Source organism: Citrus sinensis, chromosome 9, assembly GCF_022201045.2.
Source record: "Citrus sinensis cultivar Valencia sweet orange chromosome 9, DVS_A1.0, whole genome shotgun sequence".
NCBI lineage: Eukaryota > Viridiplantae > Streptophyta > Magnoliopsida > Sapindales > Rutaceae > Citrus > Citrus sinensis.
Window position 1 is genome coordinate 21,702,849 of NC_068564.1, and position 21,455 is coordinate 21,724,303.

At 31.9% G+C, this 21,455-nt stretch overlaps 2 protein-coding genes across 18 annotated transcripts; both read right to left on the reverse strand.

Annotated features, from left to right (window-relative positions):
• Positions 1-661: 661 nt before the first annotated feature.
• LOC102628972 (uncharacterized) lies at positions 662-5,818 on the reverse strand. 2 transcript variants are annotated; one of them, XR_008051604.1, is made up of 3 exons: positions 2,282-2,630; positions 1,255-1,314; positions 662-1,122 (listed from the first exon to the last, which is right to left on the reverse strand). XR_008051604.1 is itself a non-coding variant. In XM_052433211.1 (3 exons), the coding sequence occupies exons 1-3, from the start codon at positions 5,786-5,788 to the stop codon at positions 920-922; spliced, it is 855 nt and encodes a 284-aa protein (XP_052289171.1). In that variant the 5' UTR covers positions 5,789-5,818; the 3' UTR covers positions 662-919. The 2 variants fall into 2 exon arrangements, 1 of the variants encoding a protein (XP_052289171.1); XM_052433211.1 differs by lacking the exons at positions 1,255-1,314; positions 2,282-2,630 and adding exons at positions 4,557-4,616; positions 5,197-5,818.
• A 1,449-nt stretch (positions 5,819-7,267) lies between these two features.
• On the reverse strand, positions 7,268-13,250 carry LOC127899674 (uncharacterized). Of its 16 annotated transcripts, XR_008051600.1 has the most exons (9): positions 12,917-13,250; positions 9,297-9,387; positions 9,107-9,212; positions 8,422-9,012; positions 8,223-8,327; positions 8,069-8,138; positions 7,887-7,983; positions 7,683-7,798; positions 7,268-7,561 (listed from the first exon to the last, which is right to left on the reverse strand). XR_008051600.1 is itself a non-coding variant. In XM_052433210.1 (2 exons), exons 1-2 carry the CDS (start codon positions 10,160-10,162, stop codon positions 9,119-9,121), a joined length of 960 nt encoding a protein of 319 aa, XP_052289170.1. In that variant the 5' UTR covers positions 10,163-12,910; the 3' UTR covers positions 9,019-9,118. The 16 variants fall into 16 exon arrangements, 1 of the variants encoding a protein (XP_052289170.1); XR_008051598.1 differs by having other exon boundaries at positions 9,107-9,387; XR_008051589.1 differs by lacking the exon at positions 12,917-13,250 and having other exon boundaries at positions 9,297-12,910.
• Positions 13,251-21,455: the final 8,205 nt, after the last annotated feature.

Consider the following 21,455-nt stretch of genomic DNA (forward strand, 5'->3'; position numbering starts at 1 on the left):
TCAAAATATTTATTATTTTGAATTATAATAAAGGATAATACATATCTAGGGTTTTACAAGAGATATTATATAAGTGTATTTTTCTCAAGCCTAAAAAGGGATGTGATTCAAAATACACGTTTTGAGAAAAACACTGAAAAAGAAGCCAGTTGTTTTGGAAGTAGTGAAACAGACACCCACACGTCCAGTGCTGATCAACTTGAATAATAAGCTAGAAGATTATTTGGTGACGAATCGTAATCTAACACGCGTGGTGGTGATAGATCGTGATCTAACAGTAGTGGTGACGGATCTTGATCTGGGAGCCTAGATTAATTTTGATTGTTCATCTTCTCGAATTGTTAAGGTATGATTTTCTAAATTACGAATTCTTATGTATTGTATGAGATCGGTCCTAAAAGTTTTTATGAGAAAAACTGATTTTTAACCAACAATAGTTGCATTGCTTCCCCAAATAGAAAAGTGATTCAACACTGCCTCTTAGCCTTTCTTGTTCCATTGGAACCGTTATGATGCTCGTGTAACTAAATTAAAGGTTCACGGACAAATAAAGAACATATATAAAAATAAGGTAAATAATTGAATCTCCCAAATATATTAGATATTTGGATGGTCAGGATATAGCTAATTGTCAATTAATTAATAAATATTTGCCCCAAATTTACAGCGAACCGAAGCTCCTTAATAGTTATACCTTAAGTGGCTTAGACAATGAGAATTCTAATAGTACAAAATTGTAGTTTAAAATAAATTAAGACATTGTGATCTATGGGTGCCAATGGATTTTTTAGAAAATTTTTAATTCTTGAAATTTAAAAGTAACCATAGCATAATGAAGAAAAATCCATCCCCTGTTATCGGCCAGTTCATAGCATTCTGGAGTAAGGGAAAGAATTGTTTCAACTGTTCGGGCATGCCCTTAGCCCACTGCCAAACGAAGTGTTGTCATCTTTCGATCTTTATCAGCAATGTTTGAAGCAGTTTGATCAATTTCTAATAGCTCATGTATCTGTTGATACTGATTATAATATGCAGCGTAATGAATTGGAGTCCACCCATAATGCTCTGTTTCTTTGATCAGGCTCATCTTTTTCTCAAGTAATTTTTTTAACGCAGCCTCATCTGAGACAACACAGGATAAGTCAAATAATAATCAATATAATTTAAATAGACATAATTGAATGGCCCGAGGCAAGCATAACTGCTATGAATAATGGCTTGTCAATGATAATAACATAGAAGTTGCATCATTACCCAATTTTCGCAACATGAAAATAGATAGTTGCCTCCCCCAATCAAAAGTTGTTATCCGACCTGCAAACATAACTCGTGGAAAATTAGTCTAGGCGTGTGCAAGACGCTATGCTAAAGACCAATTTTCAGTACTCTAAAGAAGATTTCACAGCGTCATGAAAAAAAAAAAAAAAAGCTTTATATGAGGATGCAATTCAAACACAATAGTTTAGAATAGCAAAAGAAAATGAACTATTTAATTAACCTTAAAGGCTTTACATTCATGTACCCCTAATATAAAGAAATCCTCAAAAAAAATTTCCTAATTTAGTTTGAATTAGTAGTTCATTTCCTTATTTAAATTTAATTATTCATAGTGTGTTTGTAGTTAGAGAAGAAGAAAAAATAAAAGAACACGACGAGACATTTGAAGAAGCAGTAGAGAATTCTCGTTGGATGAAGGCGATCATTGTCAGTTTTTCATAGCAAGTTAATTTTATTGAAAAACAATCATTGTCAAATGTTTGATGACTATCAAACATGCCACACATGGCGAGCCACCCTTGAAGTTGATTAAGCATATTATAAAACCAGGTAAATAAAACAAGTTGAATTTTCTTTGACAAAAAATTTTGAAACCCATGTCATTCATTCATATAACTTCTAAATACCAATAAAATGTTAGTGATAAGTCGGGTCAATTATCATGAACTTAGTTACATTATTGAGGGTGAGAGCCAGTTGCTTCCTTTTCCCCTTACAGAAAACCAAGATGGAGTTTAAGATTAATTTTTACATACAAATTCAAAGGAAAAATCTAGTAACATAGTCTTAAAACATAACAAACAAATATTATGTACATATGCAGAAATTTTAAAACAAAAATTATGGTTTTTTTTCCAATCTTTTAATAAAATTATAATTTAATTAATTGAAAGATAAATTAGATTAACTAGATAACACAATGATACTTACACTGCCGTTCAAACGTATGTCCCAATAGAATTCAAATGAAAAGAAAATTACATATTAAATAAAAATTTCTTACCTTTCCTTGTTGTTGATGGTACAAACGGTTATAATAGGAATTATAAAGAAGGTTGAGACAAAACCTTTATGAAATTGCAGAGAGGATGAAATATTAGGGTTAAAAGGGTACACGATTCCAAAATAAGAGAGGGAAAATGTGCAAATCTAGGGCATTTGGAAATATTGGTAATCTAAAAGTATGAGATAAAATTTGAAAAAATCAAAAATTTTCAGAAAAATTTGATAACAGCCGAATCTCCATAGAGAATTAATGCAGGAGTGTTTTAGAAGAAGAGGGATATTTGCAAACTAGAGAGAAATTAGTAAAGTGCTTCGATTTATATGTGTTAAGATTTACTTTCAGAGTTATGCTAAACATCAAGAAGGGCGAGAGAATATTGAGAGAAAGTCAAAGCCATCGTTTATAATTAATAAATATCTTGTGCTATTGAAAATTGTTTTTACGGGGATTGATGATTTTATGCTATTAAAAATTTATTATCTAGAGCAATCAACGGCATTTTTTCAAAATATGCCGTCTTATTATATAGCTGCATATTTTAATGGTGAATATTTTAATACCTTCCGTCTTTACATATTTTTAACAGCATGTAATTATAATATACCGCAACAACTCTACCATAGAAGCTCATTTTTGTTGTAGTGACAAATAAATATCACATATAAAATTAAGGTAAATAATTGAATCTGCCGAATATATTAGATTGCTGGATGGTCAGGATATAGCTAATTGTCAATTAATTAATAAAGATTTGACCCTAAATTTACAACGAATTGAAGCTCCTTAATAGTTATACCTTGAGTAGCTTTGACAATTAGGATTCTAATAGTACTAAATTGTAGTTTAAAAAATAAATTAAAACATGGTGGCCTAGGGGTGCAATGATTTGCACATTATTTTCATAGTGGATTATTTTGTCTATACGTGGATAATCATGTGTTGAGGTTTTTACCCTATATCGTGAGGATTAAAGGTTTTCTTGTAAAAATCGTGCTATTTGGGGGCTGCTCATTTAATTTATATTTTTGTAATTTATGTTTATTAATTGTGTTTAGCATTCTATAAATTGCAATTGGAGGAAGTTGGTTGACATTGTTGACTTACATATATTGAAAGTGATCATGTTAAGACGAAGCTGTTGCAATTGTTGTTTTGATATTATTGGGAGTGTTTACATGATTTTGTGTTTTACTTGATCGATCGATCCAATATTGTTTGATTGCTCATATACAAATTAATATACTATTAATGAACGAGGGAGATGTCACTCTATAATATTGAAGAGAGAGAATTACAATACAACTTGAAGATCTCTTTTTGAAACTCTTTATTGATGTCACTCTTCAAGTAGAACCTAAAATCTCATTTCAAGAGTCTTTTCTAGATTCACCAAGCTTATTTATTCCTACCTGTGCTCTTTTGCATATAACACCATCTGGATATTGTCCTCTACCATTATCTTTGGATAAATTCCGAACTTCTTCCTGAAAATTTACATTTGAAAGTGTTAACTAATAGCAAAAAATTAGAAAAAAAAAAAGTTAATAAAGTAATGAAAAATAAAATAGGCTAGCTTGATATATAAGTTGAGAGAACAAATTAAATTAGTTACCTCACGAGAGCCATATATCAACACATCTGTAACACTAACATTTTGCTTGTTGACAGCGCCATAGTTGCCTCCAGCGTCATATCTCACTTTAATTTTAAAGAATTCTTTTGGACGGATAGCAGCAAGCACATGGAGAGGTGTGTTCCCATTGTTATCCCCCTCATCTATAAGGCTCCTCGCTAATGGATTTTTTAAAAGAATTTTTAATTCATGAAATTTAAAACTAACCATAGCATAATGAAGAAAATTCCATCCCCTGTGATCGACCAGTTCATAACATTTTGGATCAAGGAAAAGAATTGTTTCAACTGTTCGGGCGTGCCCTTGGCCTGCTGCCAAATGAAGAGCTGTCATCTTTCGATCTTTGTCAGCAATATCTGCAGCAGTTTGATCATTTTCTAATAGTACATGTATCTGTTGATATTGATTATAATATGCAGCGTAATGAATTGGAGTCCACCCATAATGGTCTGTTTCTTTGATCAGGCCCATCTTTTTCTCAAGTAATTTTTTTAACGCAGCCTCATCCGAGACAACACAGGATAAGTCAAATAATAACCAATATAATTTAAATAGACATAATTGAATGGCCCGAAGCAAGCATAACTGCAATGAATAATGGCTTGTCAATGATAATAACATAGAAGTTGCAATAATTACCCAGTTTTCGCAATATGAAACTAGACAGTTGCCTCCCCCAATCAAAAGTTGTTATCCGACCTGCAAACACCAACTCTCTGAGAATTAGTCTAGGCGCGTGCAAAGTGCTCTCCTAAAGACCAATTTTCACTACTCTAAAGAAGATTTCACAATGTAAAAAGGTTATAAAAAAAGGCTTTGTATGAGGATGCAACCCAAACACAATTATTTAGAATAGCAAAAGAAAATGAACTATTTAATTAACCTTAAAGGCTTTGCATTCATGTATCCCTAATAAAGGGAAATCCTTGCAAATTTTTTCCTAATTTAATTTGAATAATAGTTCATTTCCTTATTTAAATTTAATTATTCATCGTGTGTTTGTCTATTGAATTCAACTCCAATAATTCAATCATACGCAGATTTGACTCGTTCAATTGTAAATAATTCAAGACAAATGCAAACAAAATTTCACTTCTCTCCAATAGACATTAGTATTTTGAAATACAAATTTATTATCCTTATTAAATCTATGGCAACTAATAATTTATTAATGAATTAAAATGCCGTATTTACTTGAACTTTATGGACAGAATCTATTAATTAATAGAAAGATATCAATATGGAAATTTCCACTGAACGGGAATTTAATTAAACTTACCAAAATAGAAGTGCATTGCTGCAGCATGCAAAGCTGTCTTTCCGTTGGGACCTTCATGGGACACTGATGTGCAGTTTTCTAATAATTCAATCACCATCTCAGAATATCGTCCCTCAGCAACCATGTAGAGTGGCGTTTTGCCGTACTTATTTGCAGAATATGGAGAATCAGGGTCTTGTTTCGTTAGAATTTTCACCACCTGGACGTTGCCATGACACACTGCCTCGTGCAGTGCTGTATTCTTCTCATTATTCGTCATTCTCATCATCTGCCAGGCAGCTAGTTTTGCTCTTTCAATGAGAAAACTCACTATATTAGAATGGGCGAATTTCGTAGCAAGATGGAGTGGAGTATCGCCTTTAGCATTGACTTGTAGCAGCAGTGATGGGCATATCTCAAGCATTTCTCCAATGAACTTGGTTGACCCATTTTTCCTTTTTTGAGATATGATGTTGATATGCAGGATTGTATTCTTGGTCTGTGCTGTTAACAGGCTCTCAATTTCATCGCTTGTCGTATTTCTTTTGAAGGTTTCAGCATCGCCTGCAGCTGCGGCATTGAACAAATTTGGATAAATAGAAATAGGATTCATGTTGGTTAAGTTGATATATTAGGTAAATGAATTTCTCACATGTACTATGGGTATTCTTCTAAAAGTGACATCTATACAAATATATATATGTCTTTAAAGAAATAGTATTTTTCACCCTACTTGGGTTCTTCAATCTTTTTAACAAGCCAAGTATGGAAATTCTTTACCTTGATTTCTTCCTACATGCACTTTTTTAAATAAACGAAAATAAAATAAAAGATTGGTACTTAGGTGGTGTGTGGTTGGGAGGAGATAATGGAGGAGAGAAGTAATTTAAATTCTATTTTTATTTTCATTGTTTAGTTGGACAAAATATATATGAATTTAATTTCCATTAGAATTTAACATCCATCCTAATGCAGAATTTGAATTCTACACCAAGGAGTGAAGAATTCAAATTTCTCTTATGTTAGAAACCAAAGTTTCGAATATTACTCTTCAACTTTTTATCTTGTTTAATGCCATTAATAATCATTATTTATAATTTTATTTTGTCAATAATAGTTTAATGAATGATTTAAGAAACTTAACAAAATAAATAAACTTATTTATTTTATTTAATATGAAAATATAGAAATGTAAATTAACCGTAGTCGGAACTCCGCCGATTTGTCGTTGGACATCCACTAGAACTCCACTGGAACTTCACCGGACTACTGTCAGAACATCGCCAGAATTTTGTCGGAACATTGCTGGACCATCATTGGACCATTGTCGGAACTCTGCTAAACCGCTGCCAGACCCTCATCGGCCGCCGTTTAATTATATATATAATTCTAATAAATCATGAATTGTTTTGAGACTTTTTGACATTAAAAAAGTTTGGTATTAATATTAAATTATATTTCATTACTAATATGGATAGTTTAGTATTTAAGACAAAGGATAAATTTGTCCAAAGAAAAAAATTGTAATTCCTTTCCCTAATGAAATTTAATTTCATTATTCTCCGCCACTCCTTTCTTCTGTCTTTCCCTCCATTCCACTCTTTTCCTCTCCTCCCCTTTTTTCAAACCAAACATGACCTTACAGCTTAGGCAAACAATTCAATTTCTCAATTGCGGCCACGGGTCATTGTTCGATTACTAATTAATTGACATGTGGAAGTATTTTTTTAAAAACCCAAAGATTAACATAGATGACGTTTAAATTAATCTTATGATGACGAAGTAAAATTAGTCATCTTTGAAACAGTCATCTAAAACGAGATACAAAAGATGACGCGTAAAGGGAGTCATCTAATAAGTATCATAGATGACTCATTTCTCAAAAAGCAGTAGTCATCTAATGTTGTTCTAAATTTCTACAGATTGGTGTTCAATATGCACATAGGTGACTTACTTTTCAAAAAATCAATCATCTATAATAATAACGGTTATGCACATAAGTGACTTACTTTTCAAAAAATCAGTCATCTATTATTATTATTATTATTATCATCATCATCATCATCATCATCATCATCATCATCATTATTGCAATAAATTTTTTTGAAAAGCTACAACATAAAAATAAATATTCAAGCAATTGCAATAGTCGTATATAAATTTGGTACATGACAAACAATACCAAAAATATTCTTTATATTTACAATTTCCAAATGAAAGTAACTAGATATCCATAACTCTTTTTTCTTAAAATAGAACAGTATTACATTCTTCACAAGAACAACAAAATGCAGCTACCCCTCCAGTTGGCTACTCCAATAATCATGCTACTCCAATAATCATGCCAAAGCCAAAGGGAGTTGGAGAGTGAAACCTTTAGATGAACCTTCCTTAATTACAAAATGAAAATAATTGAAATAGTTTTATAAACTTTTTAATATCTTATTCGAAACAAAGATAATAACAAAGATGTAGATAAAAATAATAAATCCTATTCATTTACTAACCTCGCAAAGTCATTGTGCTACAAAATTTAGCGAAAAATGTTCTGCCATATGTACTCTGCCCACTCCACTCTTACTTTATCAATATCCTTTTGGGTGAAATTATCTCGTCCAACAAACTATATATCATGCACAAAATAGTCAACATTAATACATGCATCAACCTTATGAAATCTATAAATTTTAAAAGGATAAGGAGATAACTACCAAGTTTTTTTATTGAATCAGCCTGGTTTTCAATTATTTCCTTCATAAATCTCATGACATAATATCCACATTCAACATTTGTAGTTTGTTGAGGACACTACACATAAATTTTGAACTAATTAATGTCATCTACACATGTAAATAAATTTAAATTGAACATACATATGTACAATTTCATATACCTTAACCCTTTTCCAAACAAAGGATTTTCGATTCGCATTTCCCATTTTTGCTACAAAAATCTTGAAAGCACTTAAGATACATAATTAAATACACATTTAGTCAAGCATGTTTTAATAAATGCATTATAATTGACAAAAAATGACAATAACTTACAGTGATACAAAGTTCTTCAAATTAGGGCGAGGTTCATGACCGAGTGAATCAAAAAAATATACTATAAATTTGTGTGGATCCACAACAATCAACATCCAATGTTTGCTATATATAATGATAAATATCAGCCTTGCATATTTTTGTAAAAGAAAAAGAGAATAAACTCCAAATTCTATATACAATTAATAAAATAACAAACCTGGTATTGTAAGGAAACAGCAAAAGCTGTTGTGGATCAAGTATTTCCATTCTTGATACCATTGCACGAGCTCTAGTCTCATCATTATTTCCGATTTCATCACAAAAGATTGAAGGATTACCAAATTTGTAAATATGTTCCTGGGGATGATCCTTCAGCATAAAATACTTGTATCGATTGAGAAGCCAAAATAAAACAATCATCTTTATGGCCTATCCTATTAAGGTTTACCAACGTAGCTCTTAGCTCATCGTTTTTTATCCCATGATTGTTTTCAACCCAATCACACTTAAATACATGAATCTTGAACTTGTTGTAATCAAGCTCCCATATCTCTTGTATAACTCCATAAAATAACATATTTGCTACCACATGATTCTTATCTTTAGCACTTGAAATCTGAAATGTGTTTGCCTCTAAATAGACTCCACTGTTCTGTACAACTCGTAAGTCATCACGTTCTTTGGTATGAAAACGATAACCATTAATTTCATAGCCTTGGTACTTTATCACTTCAAAGCGAGGTCCATGTGCAATCCACCTTAAGGCTTCCGAGATATTGTTCCTTGATTCGTTAAGTTGAATTTCAACCTATATTATAGTAATAAAAATGTATATAAATAATATACAAATATCTTAGAATAACAAAAAAAAATGTTTATGGATGAACTATATAGTTAATTACTTTTTGACGCAATCAATATATAAAAGTCCTATTAAGTTCATCTTGTAGCCACTTTTTCTTCTTTGACTTTGCTGGATATTTCTTCTTTAAGAACTCCATATGCTCTCTAAGATATCAAAGATAAAATAAGAATGATTATAACTATTAAAATATAACTAATATATATAAGATAAAGGAAATAGTTACTAACATGATATACGGCTGAACTTCATTTGTATTTTTCAGTACATATCTATGTGCCTGCACCCACAATTTACGATCTATTCTAACAACACATCCTCCTGGTAAAGGTAATCCAACATTAGATCTGTATTTTTTTGGTGGAATGCCAATTGCATCAACTTCAGATAAGTATTCTATGCAGAACTCAATAGCCTCTTCAGCTATGTATGATTCAGCAATGCAACCCTCTGGTTTATCTCGATTTCGTACATAATCCTTCAATATTTTCATTTGCCTCTCAAATGGATACATCCATCGAAGGTAAACAGGTCCACGGAGTTTGACTTCTCTAACAAGGTGCACTGGTAAGTGAATCGTAATATCAAAGAAAGCTGGCAAAAAATATTTTTCTAACAAGCATATAGTATTCACCAAATCTGCTTGCATTTGATCCAATTTTGACACATCCACAACTTTGCTACACAGGTTGCTAAAGAAAGCACAAAATCTTGTTATTACATATCTAACATGTTTTGGTAACAAGGATCGTATTGCTAAAGGAAGCAATTGTTGCATCAAAGCATGACAATCATGAGATTTCAAGCCATAGAGTTTCAAATCTTGCAATGAGATTGGATTTCTAAAATTTGAACAATAGCCATCAGGAACCTTAAGTTCAAACAATGTCTTACAAAAATTTTTCTTTTCTTCCCTTGACAAAGTATAACACGCAGGAGGCAATTTTGTTCCATTTTGGCCAACTCTTGGTGGTAATTCTTTTCTTACACCCATTTCATCTAGATCCATACGAGTTGCAAAACCATCTTTTGATTTCCCTGGAATGTCAAGTAAAGTCCCCACAAGACTTTCACACACATTCTTTTCAATATGCATAACATCAAGGGTGTGTCTAACATATAAAGACTTCCAATAATCAAGCTAAAAAAAATAGATTTTTTCTTCCAACAAACTATTTCATTGATATCAGTTGCACGACTATTTACTTTTTTTTTTCCCTAACGAGAAATTTAATCTTTTAACTTGTGCCAAGATTTCTTCTCCTTTCAGCGGTTCTGGAGCAATTTCAATTTCCTCTTCATTATTAAATGCTTTCTTCTGAAATCGATATGGATGATATCATGGTAAAAATCTTCTATGACCGATATAAGACATTTTTTTACTATGGCCGAGCCGAACTGCACATGTTTTTTCACTACAAATTGGACATGCTTTATATCCTTTTACAGTGCAACCAGCCAAGTTTCCATAAGCAGGAAAATCATTTAGCGTCCATATTAAAATAACTTTCAATGTGAAAGACTCTTGACGATAAGCATCATAAGCTTCAATGCCCACCTCCCACAATATTTTAAGATCATCAATCAATGGAGCTAAGTAGACATCAATATCATACCAGGCTGTTTGGGACCTGAAATTAATAATGTCAACATCATAAATTTTCTCTTCATACAAAGCCATGGAGGAAGATTGTATGTCACTACTATCACAGGCCAACAATTATATCGACTACTAAGAGAATTATATGGATTAATCCCGTCTGCAGATAATGCAAGTCTCAAGTTCCTTGGTTCAGCTCCAAAATCAGGCCATAAGTGATCTATTAGTTTCCATGCCGGGGTATCTACAGGATGACGTAATAGTCCATCAGTTTCCCTTTGAGTGGCATGCCATGTTAGATTTTTTGAAGTTTCAACACTTCGAAACATTCTTTTAAACCTTGGGATTGGTGGGAAATACCATAAGACCTTTGTTGGAACACCAATCTTCATCTTAGTTGAATTTTTTTTCAACTTCCACCTTGCTGCACCACAATTATGACATATAACAACATCTTTATAGCCCTTTCTATAAAGTATACAGTCATTTGGATATGTATCTTCTCATAATCCATCCCTAATGCATTTAAGGTTTTTTTTGCCTCGTACATTAAACAAGGCATTTCATTATTCTCAGGCAACATTTCTCTTAACAATTTCAACAAATCTGAAAAGCCTCGGTCTAACCACCCATTTCTTGCTTTTAGGTTGTACAATTTTACCAATGCAGATAATTTTGTGAACTTACTACAACCTGGGTATAACTTTTTCTCAGCATCAGCCAATAAATTCTCAAATTGTTTAGGGTTGTTTTCAAAATGATCATAAGCTCCTTGAATCATCTCTACAGTGCTGGCCACAGATTCGGTTTCAAAGGCTCTTGTTTCAAATTCTCTTGTAGATTGAGTGTTGCTAGTAGTTGATAGCTTCTTAACAACCTTTTCTCCATGCAAAATCCAATTATTGTAACTTTGGTCTATACCATTCAAATACAAATGGTCCCTAATCTCATCAACAGTCTGATGTTTCACATTTCCACACTTCATACATGGACATAGTATGTGATTAGAATTTGTTGCATGAACCATTGCAAAATCTATAAATCTTTCAACACCAATCTCATAATCTTTTGATCTTCGATCCATAAACATCCAAGATTTGTCCATTCTGAATGTAAAATATAAATATATCATTCTAAAATATTTTCCATCACTTCCTCGTAAGTATCTATGTCCTAATTTGAGAAAAAGTAAAACATAGGACCTTAATATTATCATTCTATCAAAATAATATCAATAAAAACATTAATTTACCAAAGTACATAACATAATAAATTGACCAAAGCTTAATGGACATGAAGTGTCAAGGACTAAACACAAAAGCACAACAAAATGGATTGCTACGGTGGAGAGCATTTGTATTAAGTGCTAAGCATATATATGATGACAAGTATGAACATCTGAATTTTTTAAAAATATGTATCTGTTTCTGAAACTAACATTATTTCTCTTATTAATATTTGTTCATATATTAGATTCAAGACGTTTTAGTAATTAATTATTAAATTGTATACTTTATGTCTTTATTTCTATATTACTTGTATTAAAAATAAATAAGTTAAAATAATAATTTTTATAATTATATCCTCTATTAAATTATAATCTCTTTATAGTAATAAAATTATTTTGATTCTAATAATATGATTATAATTATAGGTAGATTTTACAATATTCTATATGATGCTAAAGGAAAGAGGATGAAATGATTAATTAATATTGTAATATCACATAATATTATATAAAGGCTTATTCTATTAATTCTCCATTAGTTTTTTTAATAAGAAAGTATGTGTGTATATAAATTAATTTTAAGTTATTTGAAGAACTTGAAATATTTATAATTTTGCAACAAATCCCACATGGCGCTTGTCGTTTTTGGTTTCCCAGTTTCGTAAAAGATAAGATGAAAGAAAAGAGAAGGGGAAAAGAAAAGAAAGATAATCCAATTAAAAGAAAGAGGAGAGGTCAAGTTGACGATTATGAAGGACAAGAATAGAAGTCGTGAGGTTCTGAGATTGATAACTGATTAAATTTCAAAGGAACATGACATGATTCAACCAAATTTGTAACTTCCCTAAAATATTAATCCCCAGAAATAATTTTACTGTTCATCCATATTGTCAACATTTTCTATTCAAATAAAGTAAATTAGACAAAGAAAGAAAAAAAAAACAGCACATGTAGGCCACCCACAATCAAACAATCTATCATTTTCTTTCTCAAACATGATTAAACAAAAGGAAAGAAAGTACCTTTATGTGGGGACCGAAACTTTTAAAATCCAATATCCAAGGTAGTCGAATGCTTCAACAATTTCCTTCATAGTGATGTGGTCCCAAGCTTTATAATCTTCTTGCCAACATGTGTGGTCCAGAGCTTCCAGATTTCTTCTCAATTTGTCTTCACTTCGACTATGTGTGAACAGTTAGGGTTTACGATTTTTGGTCTATATAAATAATGGGTGAAATTAAGAGTTTGGAACTTGGAAATAGAAGATAGGAAGATGTTTTGTATGGGCGAAGGAGAATTTTACAGAGAAAGAAAGTCATAAAAGAATGGAGGCTAAAACAAAAAGACAATGATATTTCGCGGTAGACAAAGAAAATAAAGAGGGAAAGTGGCGTTTTTATACTACAAACTAGATGACACATTTTAAAAAGAAGAGTCACATTTTAATTAATTAAAGATGACTTCTTATTTAGTGGTGAGTCATTTTTATGTCATAAGTGAAAACAATTTTATAATATATGACTTCCAAAAGAAAATAAAAGTCATCTAAACTAATAGATGACAATTAATAGTATGTTTGTCATGTATTACATGTCATCTTTGTCATGTTTTGTAGTAGTGAGAGTAGATAATTCATTTTTATATGTCTCTCTCACACACACACATATATAAGTATTAACCAGAAGAGAAAAAATAAAGATAGAATTCAAACTCATAAAAGAAAAACAAATTAAATAAGGTTAATCCTAGAAACAAACAATCATTAACGGACTTAAAAAAAATACAATTAATTAATTATTTTCATTTTGTCCTTCATATTCAAAAAGTCTGCGTATCAATCCTAGATCAAATACGGCAGGCTTCCCTATTAATATTTCAATTCGGTTTCCAAATATAGAAAGTTAAGAATCAAAGTGACTATTAAGTAACTAAAAAGCTATACCTTGACATCCAAAAGATAAATAATATATTTGGGGATTCTTTGCCTCAGTTTTTGTATACTATATATGACCTTTATTCTTATGTGAACCTTTAGTTGAACCACTCGAGCATCATAAAACTATTCGAGAGGTTATTACCAAAGTAGACATTAATGTTTTTTTTTTCATTACTCATTCGATTAGATAATTAATCTGTGCACAAAGGCCACCGTCATTTCATCTTTTGTTTCACCTAATCACTATGATCGAATAAATTAACAGGGAAATATTCAATGTAATCTCTGATAGTTGCATATATTCCACAAAAAGAAACGTGATTCACGTTGCCTCTAAGCCTTTCTTGATCCTAATTAAATCACTTCTTAAATTTTATCTAGCATAAAATTTTAATGTAGTATATACATATCAGTTGGATGGTCAAGGAATAATAGTATTTACTGGAACCATTGTGATGCTCGTGTAACTTAAATAAAGGTCTGTGGAGGATTGCAGAACATCTATAAAACTAAGGTAAAGAATCTCCATAAATAATACTAGATTGTTGGATGGTCTAGGTATAGCTTGTCAATTAATTAATAAATCACTTTGGTGTTTTGCCGTCAAAGAAAATGCAAAAGTATCTATCTTTGAACGCGTGAATAGCACCTCTCATAAGATATTATTAAAGGATGAACGCTTGTTTAATTCATGTATTTTATATTACGAATTTGTTTAATTTTTATATTTTAAAAAACAGTACAAAACATCTCCGCTGTTAAATATGTTATGATGAGCAACCAGATAATTGGCAACAAGGGTATTTTGAGCAACTTAAAATATAACGATTAAACAAGTATTTAGCCTTTAGTGATATCGTATAAGAGGTGCCATTTATATATTAAAAGATAGATACTCATGCATTTTATTTGATGGAAAAACATCATACTTATGCATTTTGTTTTATGGAAAAACATCAGAGTCTTTTATTAATTAATTGACAAGCTATGCCTTGACCATCGAACAATCTAATATCATATAAATATGGAAGTTCTTTACCTTAGTATTGTATAAATTCTTTATTCCTCTACGAAACTTTAATTGATGAGTTACACGAGCATCGCAACGGTTCCAATGAGACAGTCTCATCATGCAATTCCCATTCGACAACTTCAAAGTGCTACGACTGTGTGTCAATTCTAGTTTGTATAAAATATATGTACATACACACTCAGTCTCGAGTGCTCCAGTGCCTTGACCCCTCAACTAAATCTCTCGCCGTATCCTTTAAGGGCTCAGTATTTCCTTTAATTGCTGCTTTGAAAAAATCAGGATCCATTTACCACAACTCACTATCGCCATCGCTGCCTGTTAATAATGCAGTTTCGTCACTCATAGTATTGGAGAGAGAATCCATTGGCAATACAGCTGATAAGATGGTTTTTTTATTATTCTAAAAACTTGGTCTAGTCCAATTTTTTTAAAAATTTGTGAGATTTTGGATTTGGTGAAAAATAAATGCCTAAAGAAAACATAATTTCCAATTGAGTAATGCTATTTGCATATGACATTACACACAAAATTGTACATGACCACTAGAGTAAAAAAAAATAATTCACTACAAAATAAACTCATGCCCTTTATTAATTTTGTCTTTATGCACAAAATAAATAAGATTTCGTTCCCTATTGAACATTAGAAATTACAGACAATTTGAAATGTGTTAAATTTTCACTGCCTCCCTTCAATTCAATGTAATCATGATGGCAAATTAAACGGACTGCCTAAATATCAAATTTGATTTTATTCATTGAAACATTAGTAGTTGATGTACAATTAATTAACAGAATTTAAGAATAATGATAGATATTGATTATCAAAGATTGAGTCAATCAATGTTTATGATAAATTAAAATCAATAATTGCGTACTAATAAACAAAGATGGTGATTTACGTATAATCAGATACATTATCTTACTAACCCGCCGATCTTTTGATGAACAAAAACACAAAGAAGGAAAACGTAAAGCCAATTAAAAAAGTGATAATGGCAAGGCCTAAAGAAGGTGCTAACATAGCATATGTGCCCGTAAAGAATGCAATCACCATTGCTTCAATGGAAAACATGGTGAAATAAAAGGAGGCAATGAACAAAGCATCATCGAAATCTTTTTTCGGTTCTAAGAGACGTTGTGCTAGCTTCAAGAGACACTATGAGGTGAATATGGACGGTAACAAGAACAAGGCTCATGGCGATGGTATATGTTAGTTTGTTTCCATAAATGCTCGAAAAGCTGCATTTATCCTTAGGTTTAAAGTGCCATTTTCGCTCTTATAGCGAGTAGGGGAATGGTGATAACTGCTGAAAAGGCTTGATTTTGCTCCCAATCATCTTCCTGGCAGCTCCTACCCTTGTATCTTCATGTTGAGCTACTTTTGCTTTTTCAATAAGAATTGTTGGGGAAGCTCGGCTTAGGATTTCTAAGTATTCAATTAAAAAAACTAACTTATTGAGTGGATTGACTCATCCTACTTATTAACTTAAGTATGTCGGTTTTACTATTCAATCTAGAATACAACTCAAAAGAACTCTTGATATATTAAAATGGCCAAATTTTGCCGCAAAGTCAAGTGGAGTTTCGCCTTGGGCATTAACTTGTAGCAACAATGAAGGCTTATCTCAAGTATTTCTTCTACGAGCTTGCCTGACACCTTTTTTCATTTTTGAGGTATGATGTTGACGTACAAACTGATGAGCACAGCAACCGCCCAAGACTTCCTATCAATTATTAAAGTGTCCAAATTTAAGATGAAATTAAAAGAAAACCAGCGTCCAAAGGGGTATCATAATTAAGCAAAATAATTCACTACAAAATGAACTCATGCACTTTTATTAATTTTGTCTTTATGTACAAATAAGCACGATTTCATTCTTTATTGAACATTAGAAATTGCACACAATTTGAAATATCAAATTTGTTTAATTTTCACTGCCTCTCATCAATTCAATGCTATCATGACAGCAAATTAAACAGATCAACTAAATGTTGGTGGTAAAATTTGTGGGGAATGGCAAATGTAGAGAAATACAATAATAATGGTGGAACTTTATTATGTAAAGTAATGTGTTTACAACTAACTCTGTATATAGGAAGAAACTGTAAAAATTTTGTGTGCTTCAAGGCACGTTACAAATGTCGCTTTCCTTAAGACGTTATTTGCCCCCACCAATTGAGTGATGCACATGGGTTAAGCAAATACACCTCCAGGATACAATGAAGCACTTGTTTGTTTGCTTGCGTTGTGCATCGACGAAAGCAAACCAGAATACTCTTGAATGTTGCAAGCCTGCCAAGAAACAATATATTGTTCCTACAGGAAACAATATATTGTTCCTGCAGAAAACAATATATTGGAATGTGAATGCACAAAAGAAATGGGTGTTTTGTGTTGAAATTCGTACTAGAAAAGAATGCTAAGAAAAGAGTGGTGTAAGATCATTTATTTCATGTTTAATGGCTTAAACATGACCCCTATTTATAGATATACTTGTGCCCCCTCATTTGGGTTATCATCTTTCATGACACCCCTTCATTCATGGCCATTGGATCTAGATTTGATTTTAATCAATGGTCCAAATTGAACCATCACCATTTCAAATGAAATGTCACCATGAAATGATGCATCTCTAAGTGAAATGTTGCCATGAAAATATATCATTTAGTAAAAAGATACATTTTCTACAAGACACAATTAAATGGACATGTCCTTACAACAAGACATTATTTTAATTAGACATGTCTTTAGTGAAAGGTACCTTTTCTATAAGGCACAATTAATAGAACATGTCTTTACCATAAGACACATTTATTTTGAAAATTTTCCAACAATCCCCCACTATTTTCAAAATAAATGAATTTTGAAAAATTATCTTGCACAGGCTTGGAAAACTTATGCATAGATGAAGGTGTCTTTTGGACTTGAACCTTCACTTAGTGACAATACATCAAAGTTAATCAAGGTGGCATGGTAGGCAAGCTTTGAACCAGCGACCTTAATCGACTAACCGGATATATCTCACACATAAGTTTTCAAATTCTCAAGTATTCCTTAGCCGACACGTGGATTGGCCCTGTGTCTATATCCTGTTTTCATGAGCGCTTTAGTAACCAGCCAAGTTACATAGGAAGCGGCACCACCTCCTACACTCACATAGATAGACTTATCTAGAATGTCCCTGTAACTAAAACATTTATAAGTCCATTAAAAGCTAAGTAGCTTAACCTTTCCCATATGTTACAGGTATCAAGCACTAACCTTTGGGACGCATCTAAAAATATTATAGTGCTTGCTATCACAACATATGATGTACTTTTGCTCATTGAACCCAAGATCTTGATATTTCAAGTGTTGGGTTGAGTTTCCATCATTGGTGATAAGATGATGCTGGCTTCAGTCCCATCCCTTTAGAAGTTTTAAATACAATATCCCTTGCAAGGCCTTTAGTTAAGGGGTCTGCCAAATTTTGGCATGATTTCACAAAGTTAATTGTGATTACTCCATCTGTAAGTAATTGTCTTACATAACTATGTCTTAGACCAATGTGCCTAGACTTTCCATTATAGATTTGACTATATGCTCTTGATAAAGTTGCCTCACTATCACAGTGAATAGATACAGGAGGCATTGGTTTAGGCCAAATAGGAATTTCTATAAGCAAATTCCTTAACCATTCAGCTTCTTTGCAAAATGAAGCCAAAGCTACAAATTCTGCAGCCATGGTGGAGTCTGCTATACAAGTTGGCTTCTTTGAGCCCCATGAAATAGCTCCTCCACCAAGATTAAAAATCCAACCACTTGTGGATGTATGATCATCTCAATCAGTAATCCAACTAGCATCCGAAAATCCTTCCAAAACTGAAGGATATCCAGTGTAGTATATACCATAATCCATTGTATGTTTTAAATATTTTAGAATTCTGTACACTGCTTGCCAGTGTGCTTGGCTTGGATTACTAGTATATCTATTGAGCTTTCCAACAGCGAAAGCAATATCAAGCCTAGTACAAGTCATCGCATACATAAGACACCCAATAATACATGCATATTCTAATTGAGATATTGATCTGCCAGTGTTAGGATACAGTCTTATGTTTGAATTAAAAGGTGTTGACACAGACTTACATTCATAATAATTAAATTTCTTTAAAATTTTCTCAATATAATGTGATTGGGTCAATACTAGGCCATTCTCATTTTTTATAATTTTAATCCCCAAAATCACATCAGCAAGTCCCATGTCTTTCATATCAAAATTAGATGACAATAATGATTTAGTGAGTTTAATGCTCTCACTATCAATACCAAAAATTAACATGTCATCTACATATAAACAAATAATCACACCTTTATTTCCATTGAATCTGCTATAGACACATTTATCAGATTCATGAATATTAAATCCATTTGAGACAATCACTTTGTCAAACTTTTCGTGCCACTGCTTTGGAGCTTGTTTAAGACCATATAAAGACTTAACTAGTTTACAAACTTTATGTTCTTGTCCTGGCATAACAAACCCTTCTGGTTGTTTCATGTAAATTTCCTCATCTAATTCTCCATTTAAGAAAGCTGTTTTTACATCCATTTGATGGATTTCAAATTGATAAATTGAAACCAAAGCAATCAAGACTCTAATAGTAGCAATTCTTGCAACAGGTGCATAAGTATCAAAATAATCAATGTCTTCTTTTTGTGTAAAGCCTTTTGCTACTAGTCTTGCTTTAAATCTTTCAATTGTTCCATCAACTTTCTTCTTCTTTTTGAAAATCCATTTACAACCTATAGGATTAGAGCCAGGTGGTAAATCAACTAATTTCCAAGTCTTATTACCCACAATAGAGTCCATTTCATCATTAATGGCCTCTTTCCAAAAAGCAGTATCTTGAGACTTCATTGCCTCTTCATAGGTGAGGGGATCAGACTCTATAGTAGGTGTGATCATGGTCTGTTTTGATTGTAAGTCTCTTGTCCCTTCAACTAAATAGACTATAAAATCTGGTCCAAAAGATTTTATAGTCCTTATTCTTTTACTTCTTCTCAAATGATTTTGTTCATTATTAGCATCACACTTTTGACCAATTTCTATATGTTTATCATTCTCTTGAGAATCAATACTTTTTCGTATAGTGGAAAATCTATTTTCATAGAATATTGCATCTCTAGATTCCACTATAGTATTGATCTCAACAAAGCTATTAGGTTCTGTTACAAGAAACCTATAAGCTTTACTATGCTCTACATATCCCAAGAATATGCATTCAATGCCCCTTTCTCCTAATTTCTTTATCTTAGGTTCTGGTAGTCTTACAATGGCTCGACAACCTCAAACTCTTAGATAAGAAAGATTAGGCTTTCTCTATTTCCATAATTCATATGGGGCCACCTTTGTTTTCTTATTAGGCACTCTATTTAAGATATGACATGCAGTTAAAATAGCTTCACCCCAAAAACCTTTACCAAGCCTAGCATTAAAAAGCATAGCATTAACCATTTCTATTAATGTCCTATTTTTCCTTTTAGCTACGCTATTTTGTTGTGGAGTATATGCAGTGCTAGTTTCATGTACAATGCCAACAGATTCACAAAATTCAGAAAAAGCATATTCACCTCCTTTATCACTTTTAAGGCATTTAATTTTAGTGTCACAAAAATTCTCAACTTTATTTTTATAAGTTTTAAATTTTTCTAACACTTGATCTTTAGAATGTAATAAATACACATAGTAATATTTTGAAAAATCATCAATAAATGTTACAAAATATTTTTTACCACCTTTAGAAGGATTACTATGCATATCACACACATCACTATGAATTAAATGCAATAAAGAAGATGTTTTTTCAATTTTTGGAAAAGGAGATCTTGTGATTTTAGTCTGTGCACATACTTTACATTTTTCATGCATAGGAATTAACTCTAAATTAGTCATATCATGCAATCTTCTAATATTCACATGTCCTAAACAATTATGCCACAAAGATAATGAATCAACCATATAAGCAGAAGAAACATTCATATTATTGATATTGAGTTTAAACATTCTTTTATACATTTATCATTTCCCAACAAAGGTACCACCCTTAGATAATATAAATTTGTTTGACTCAAAAACAAGTTTGAAGCCAAACTTATTAAGAAGGCTACCAGATACAAGGTTTTTCCTAACTTCAGGAACATGATAAACATCAGTAAGAGTTAAAGTTTTTCCAGAAGTAAACTCTAGTTGCACATTGCCTTTTCCTTTAACTATTGCAGTGGAGGAATTTCCCATGTAAAGAACACTTCCATCATCCACTGCTTTATAAGATTTGAAAAGGCTACGATCCTTGCATACATGCTTAGTTGCACCAGAATCTATCCACCATGCATTATCATCTTCAAGAGCATTAATCTCAGATATCATGGCCATAAAATTTGTGTTCGAAACTTCCTTTTGTTTCTTCAGAAGTCGACAATCTCTTTTGAAGTGGCCAGGTTTTTCGCAGTGGTGGCATGTACCCTTCTTTTTCTTCTTATTGTTTTGATTCTCTTTGGAATCAAACTTTCTCTTTTGATTATTCTTAAGGTGATTAGAATGTTTAAA

What these genes read in the sequence shown, in the direction of transcription:
- LOC102628972 (XM_052433211.1), bottom strand. Translation starts at nt 5,788, where the DNA reads ATGAATCCTATTTCTATTTATCCAAATTTGTTCAATGCCGCAGCTGCA. An exon ending in AGCAATGCACTTCTATTTTG is followed by an intron (nt 4,617 to 5,196) that starts GTAAGTTTAATT and finishes TGGTGTTTGCAG; the next exon opens with GTCGGATAACAACTTTTGAT. An exon ending in TTTCATATTGCGAAAACTGG is followed by an intron (nt 1,123 to 4,556) that starts GTAATTATTGCA and finishes GTGTTGTCTCAG; the next exon opens with ATGAGGCTGCGTTAAAAAAA.
- LOC127899674 (XM_052433210.1), bottom strand. Translation starts at nt 10,162, where the DNA reads ATGCATATTGAAAAGAATGTGTGTGAAAGTCTTGTGGGGACTTTACTT. An exon ending in GAAGTTCAGCCGTATATCAT is followed by an intron (nt 9,213 to 9,296) that starts GTTAGTAACTAT and finishes TTGATATCTTAG; the next exon opens with AGAGCATATGGAGTTCTTAA.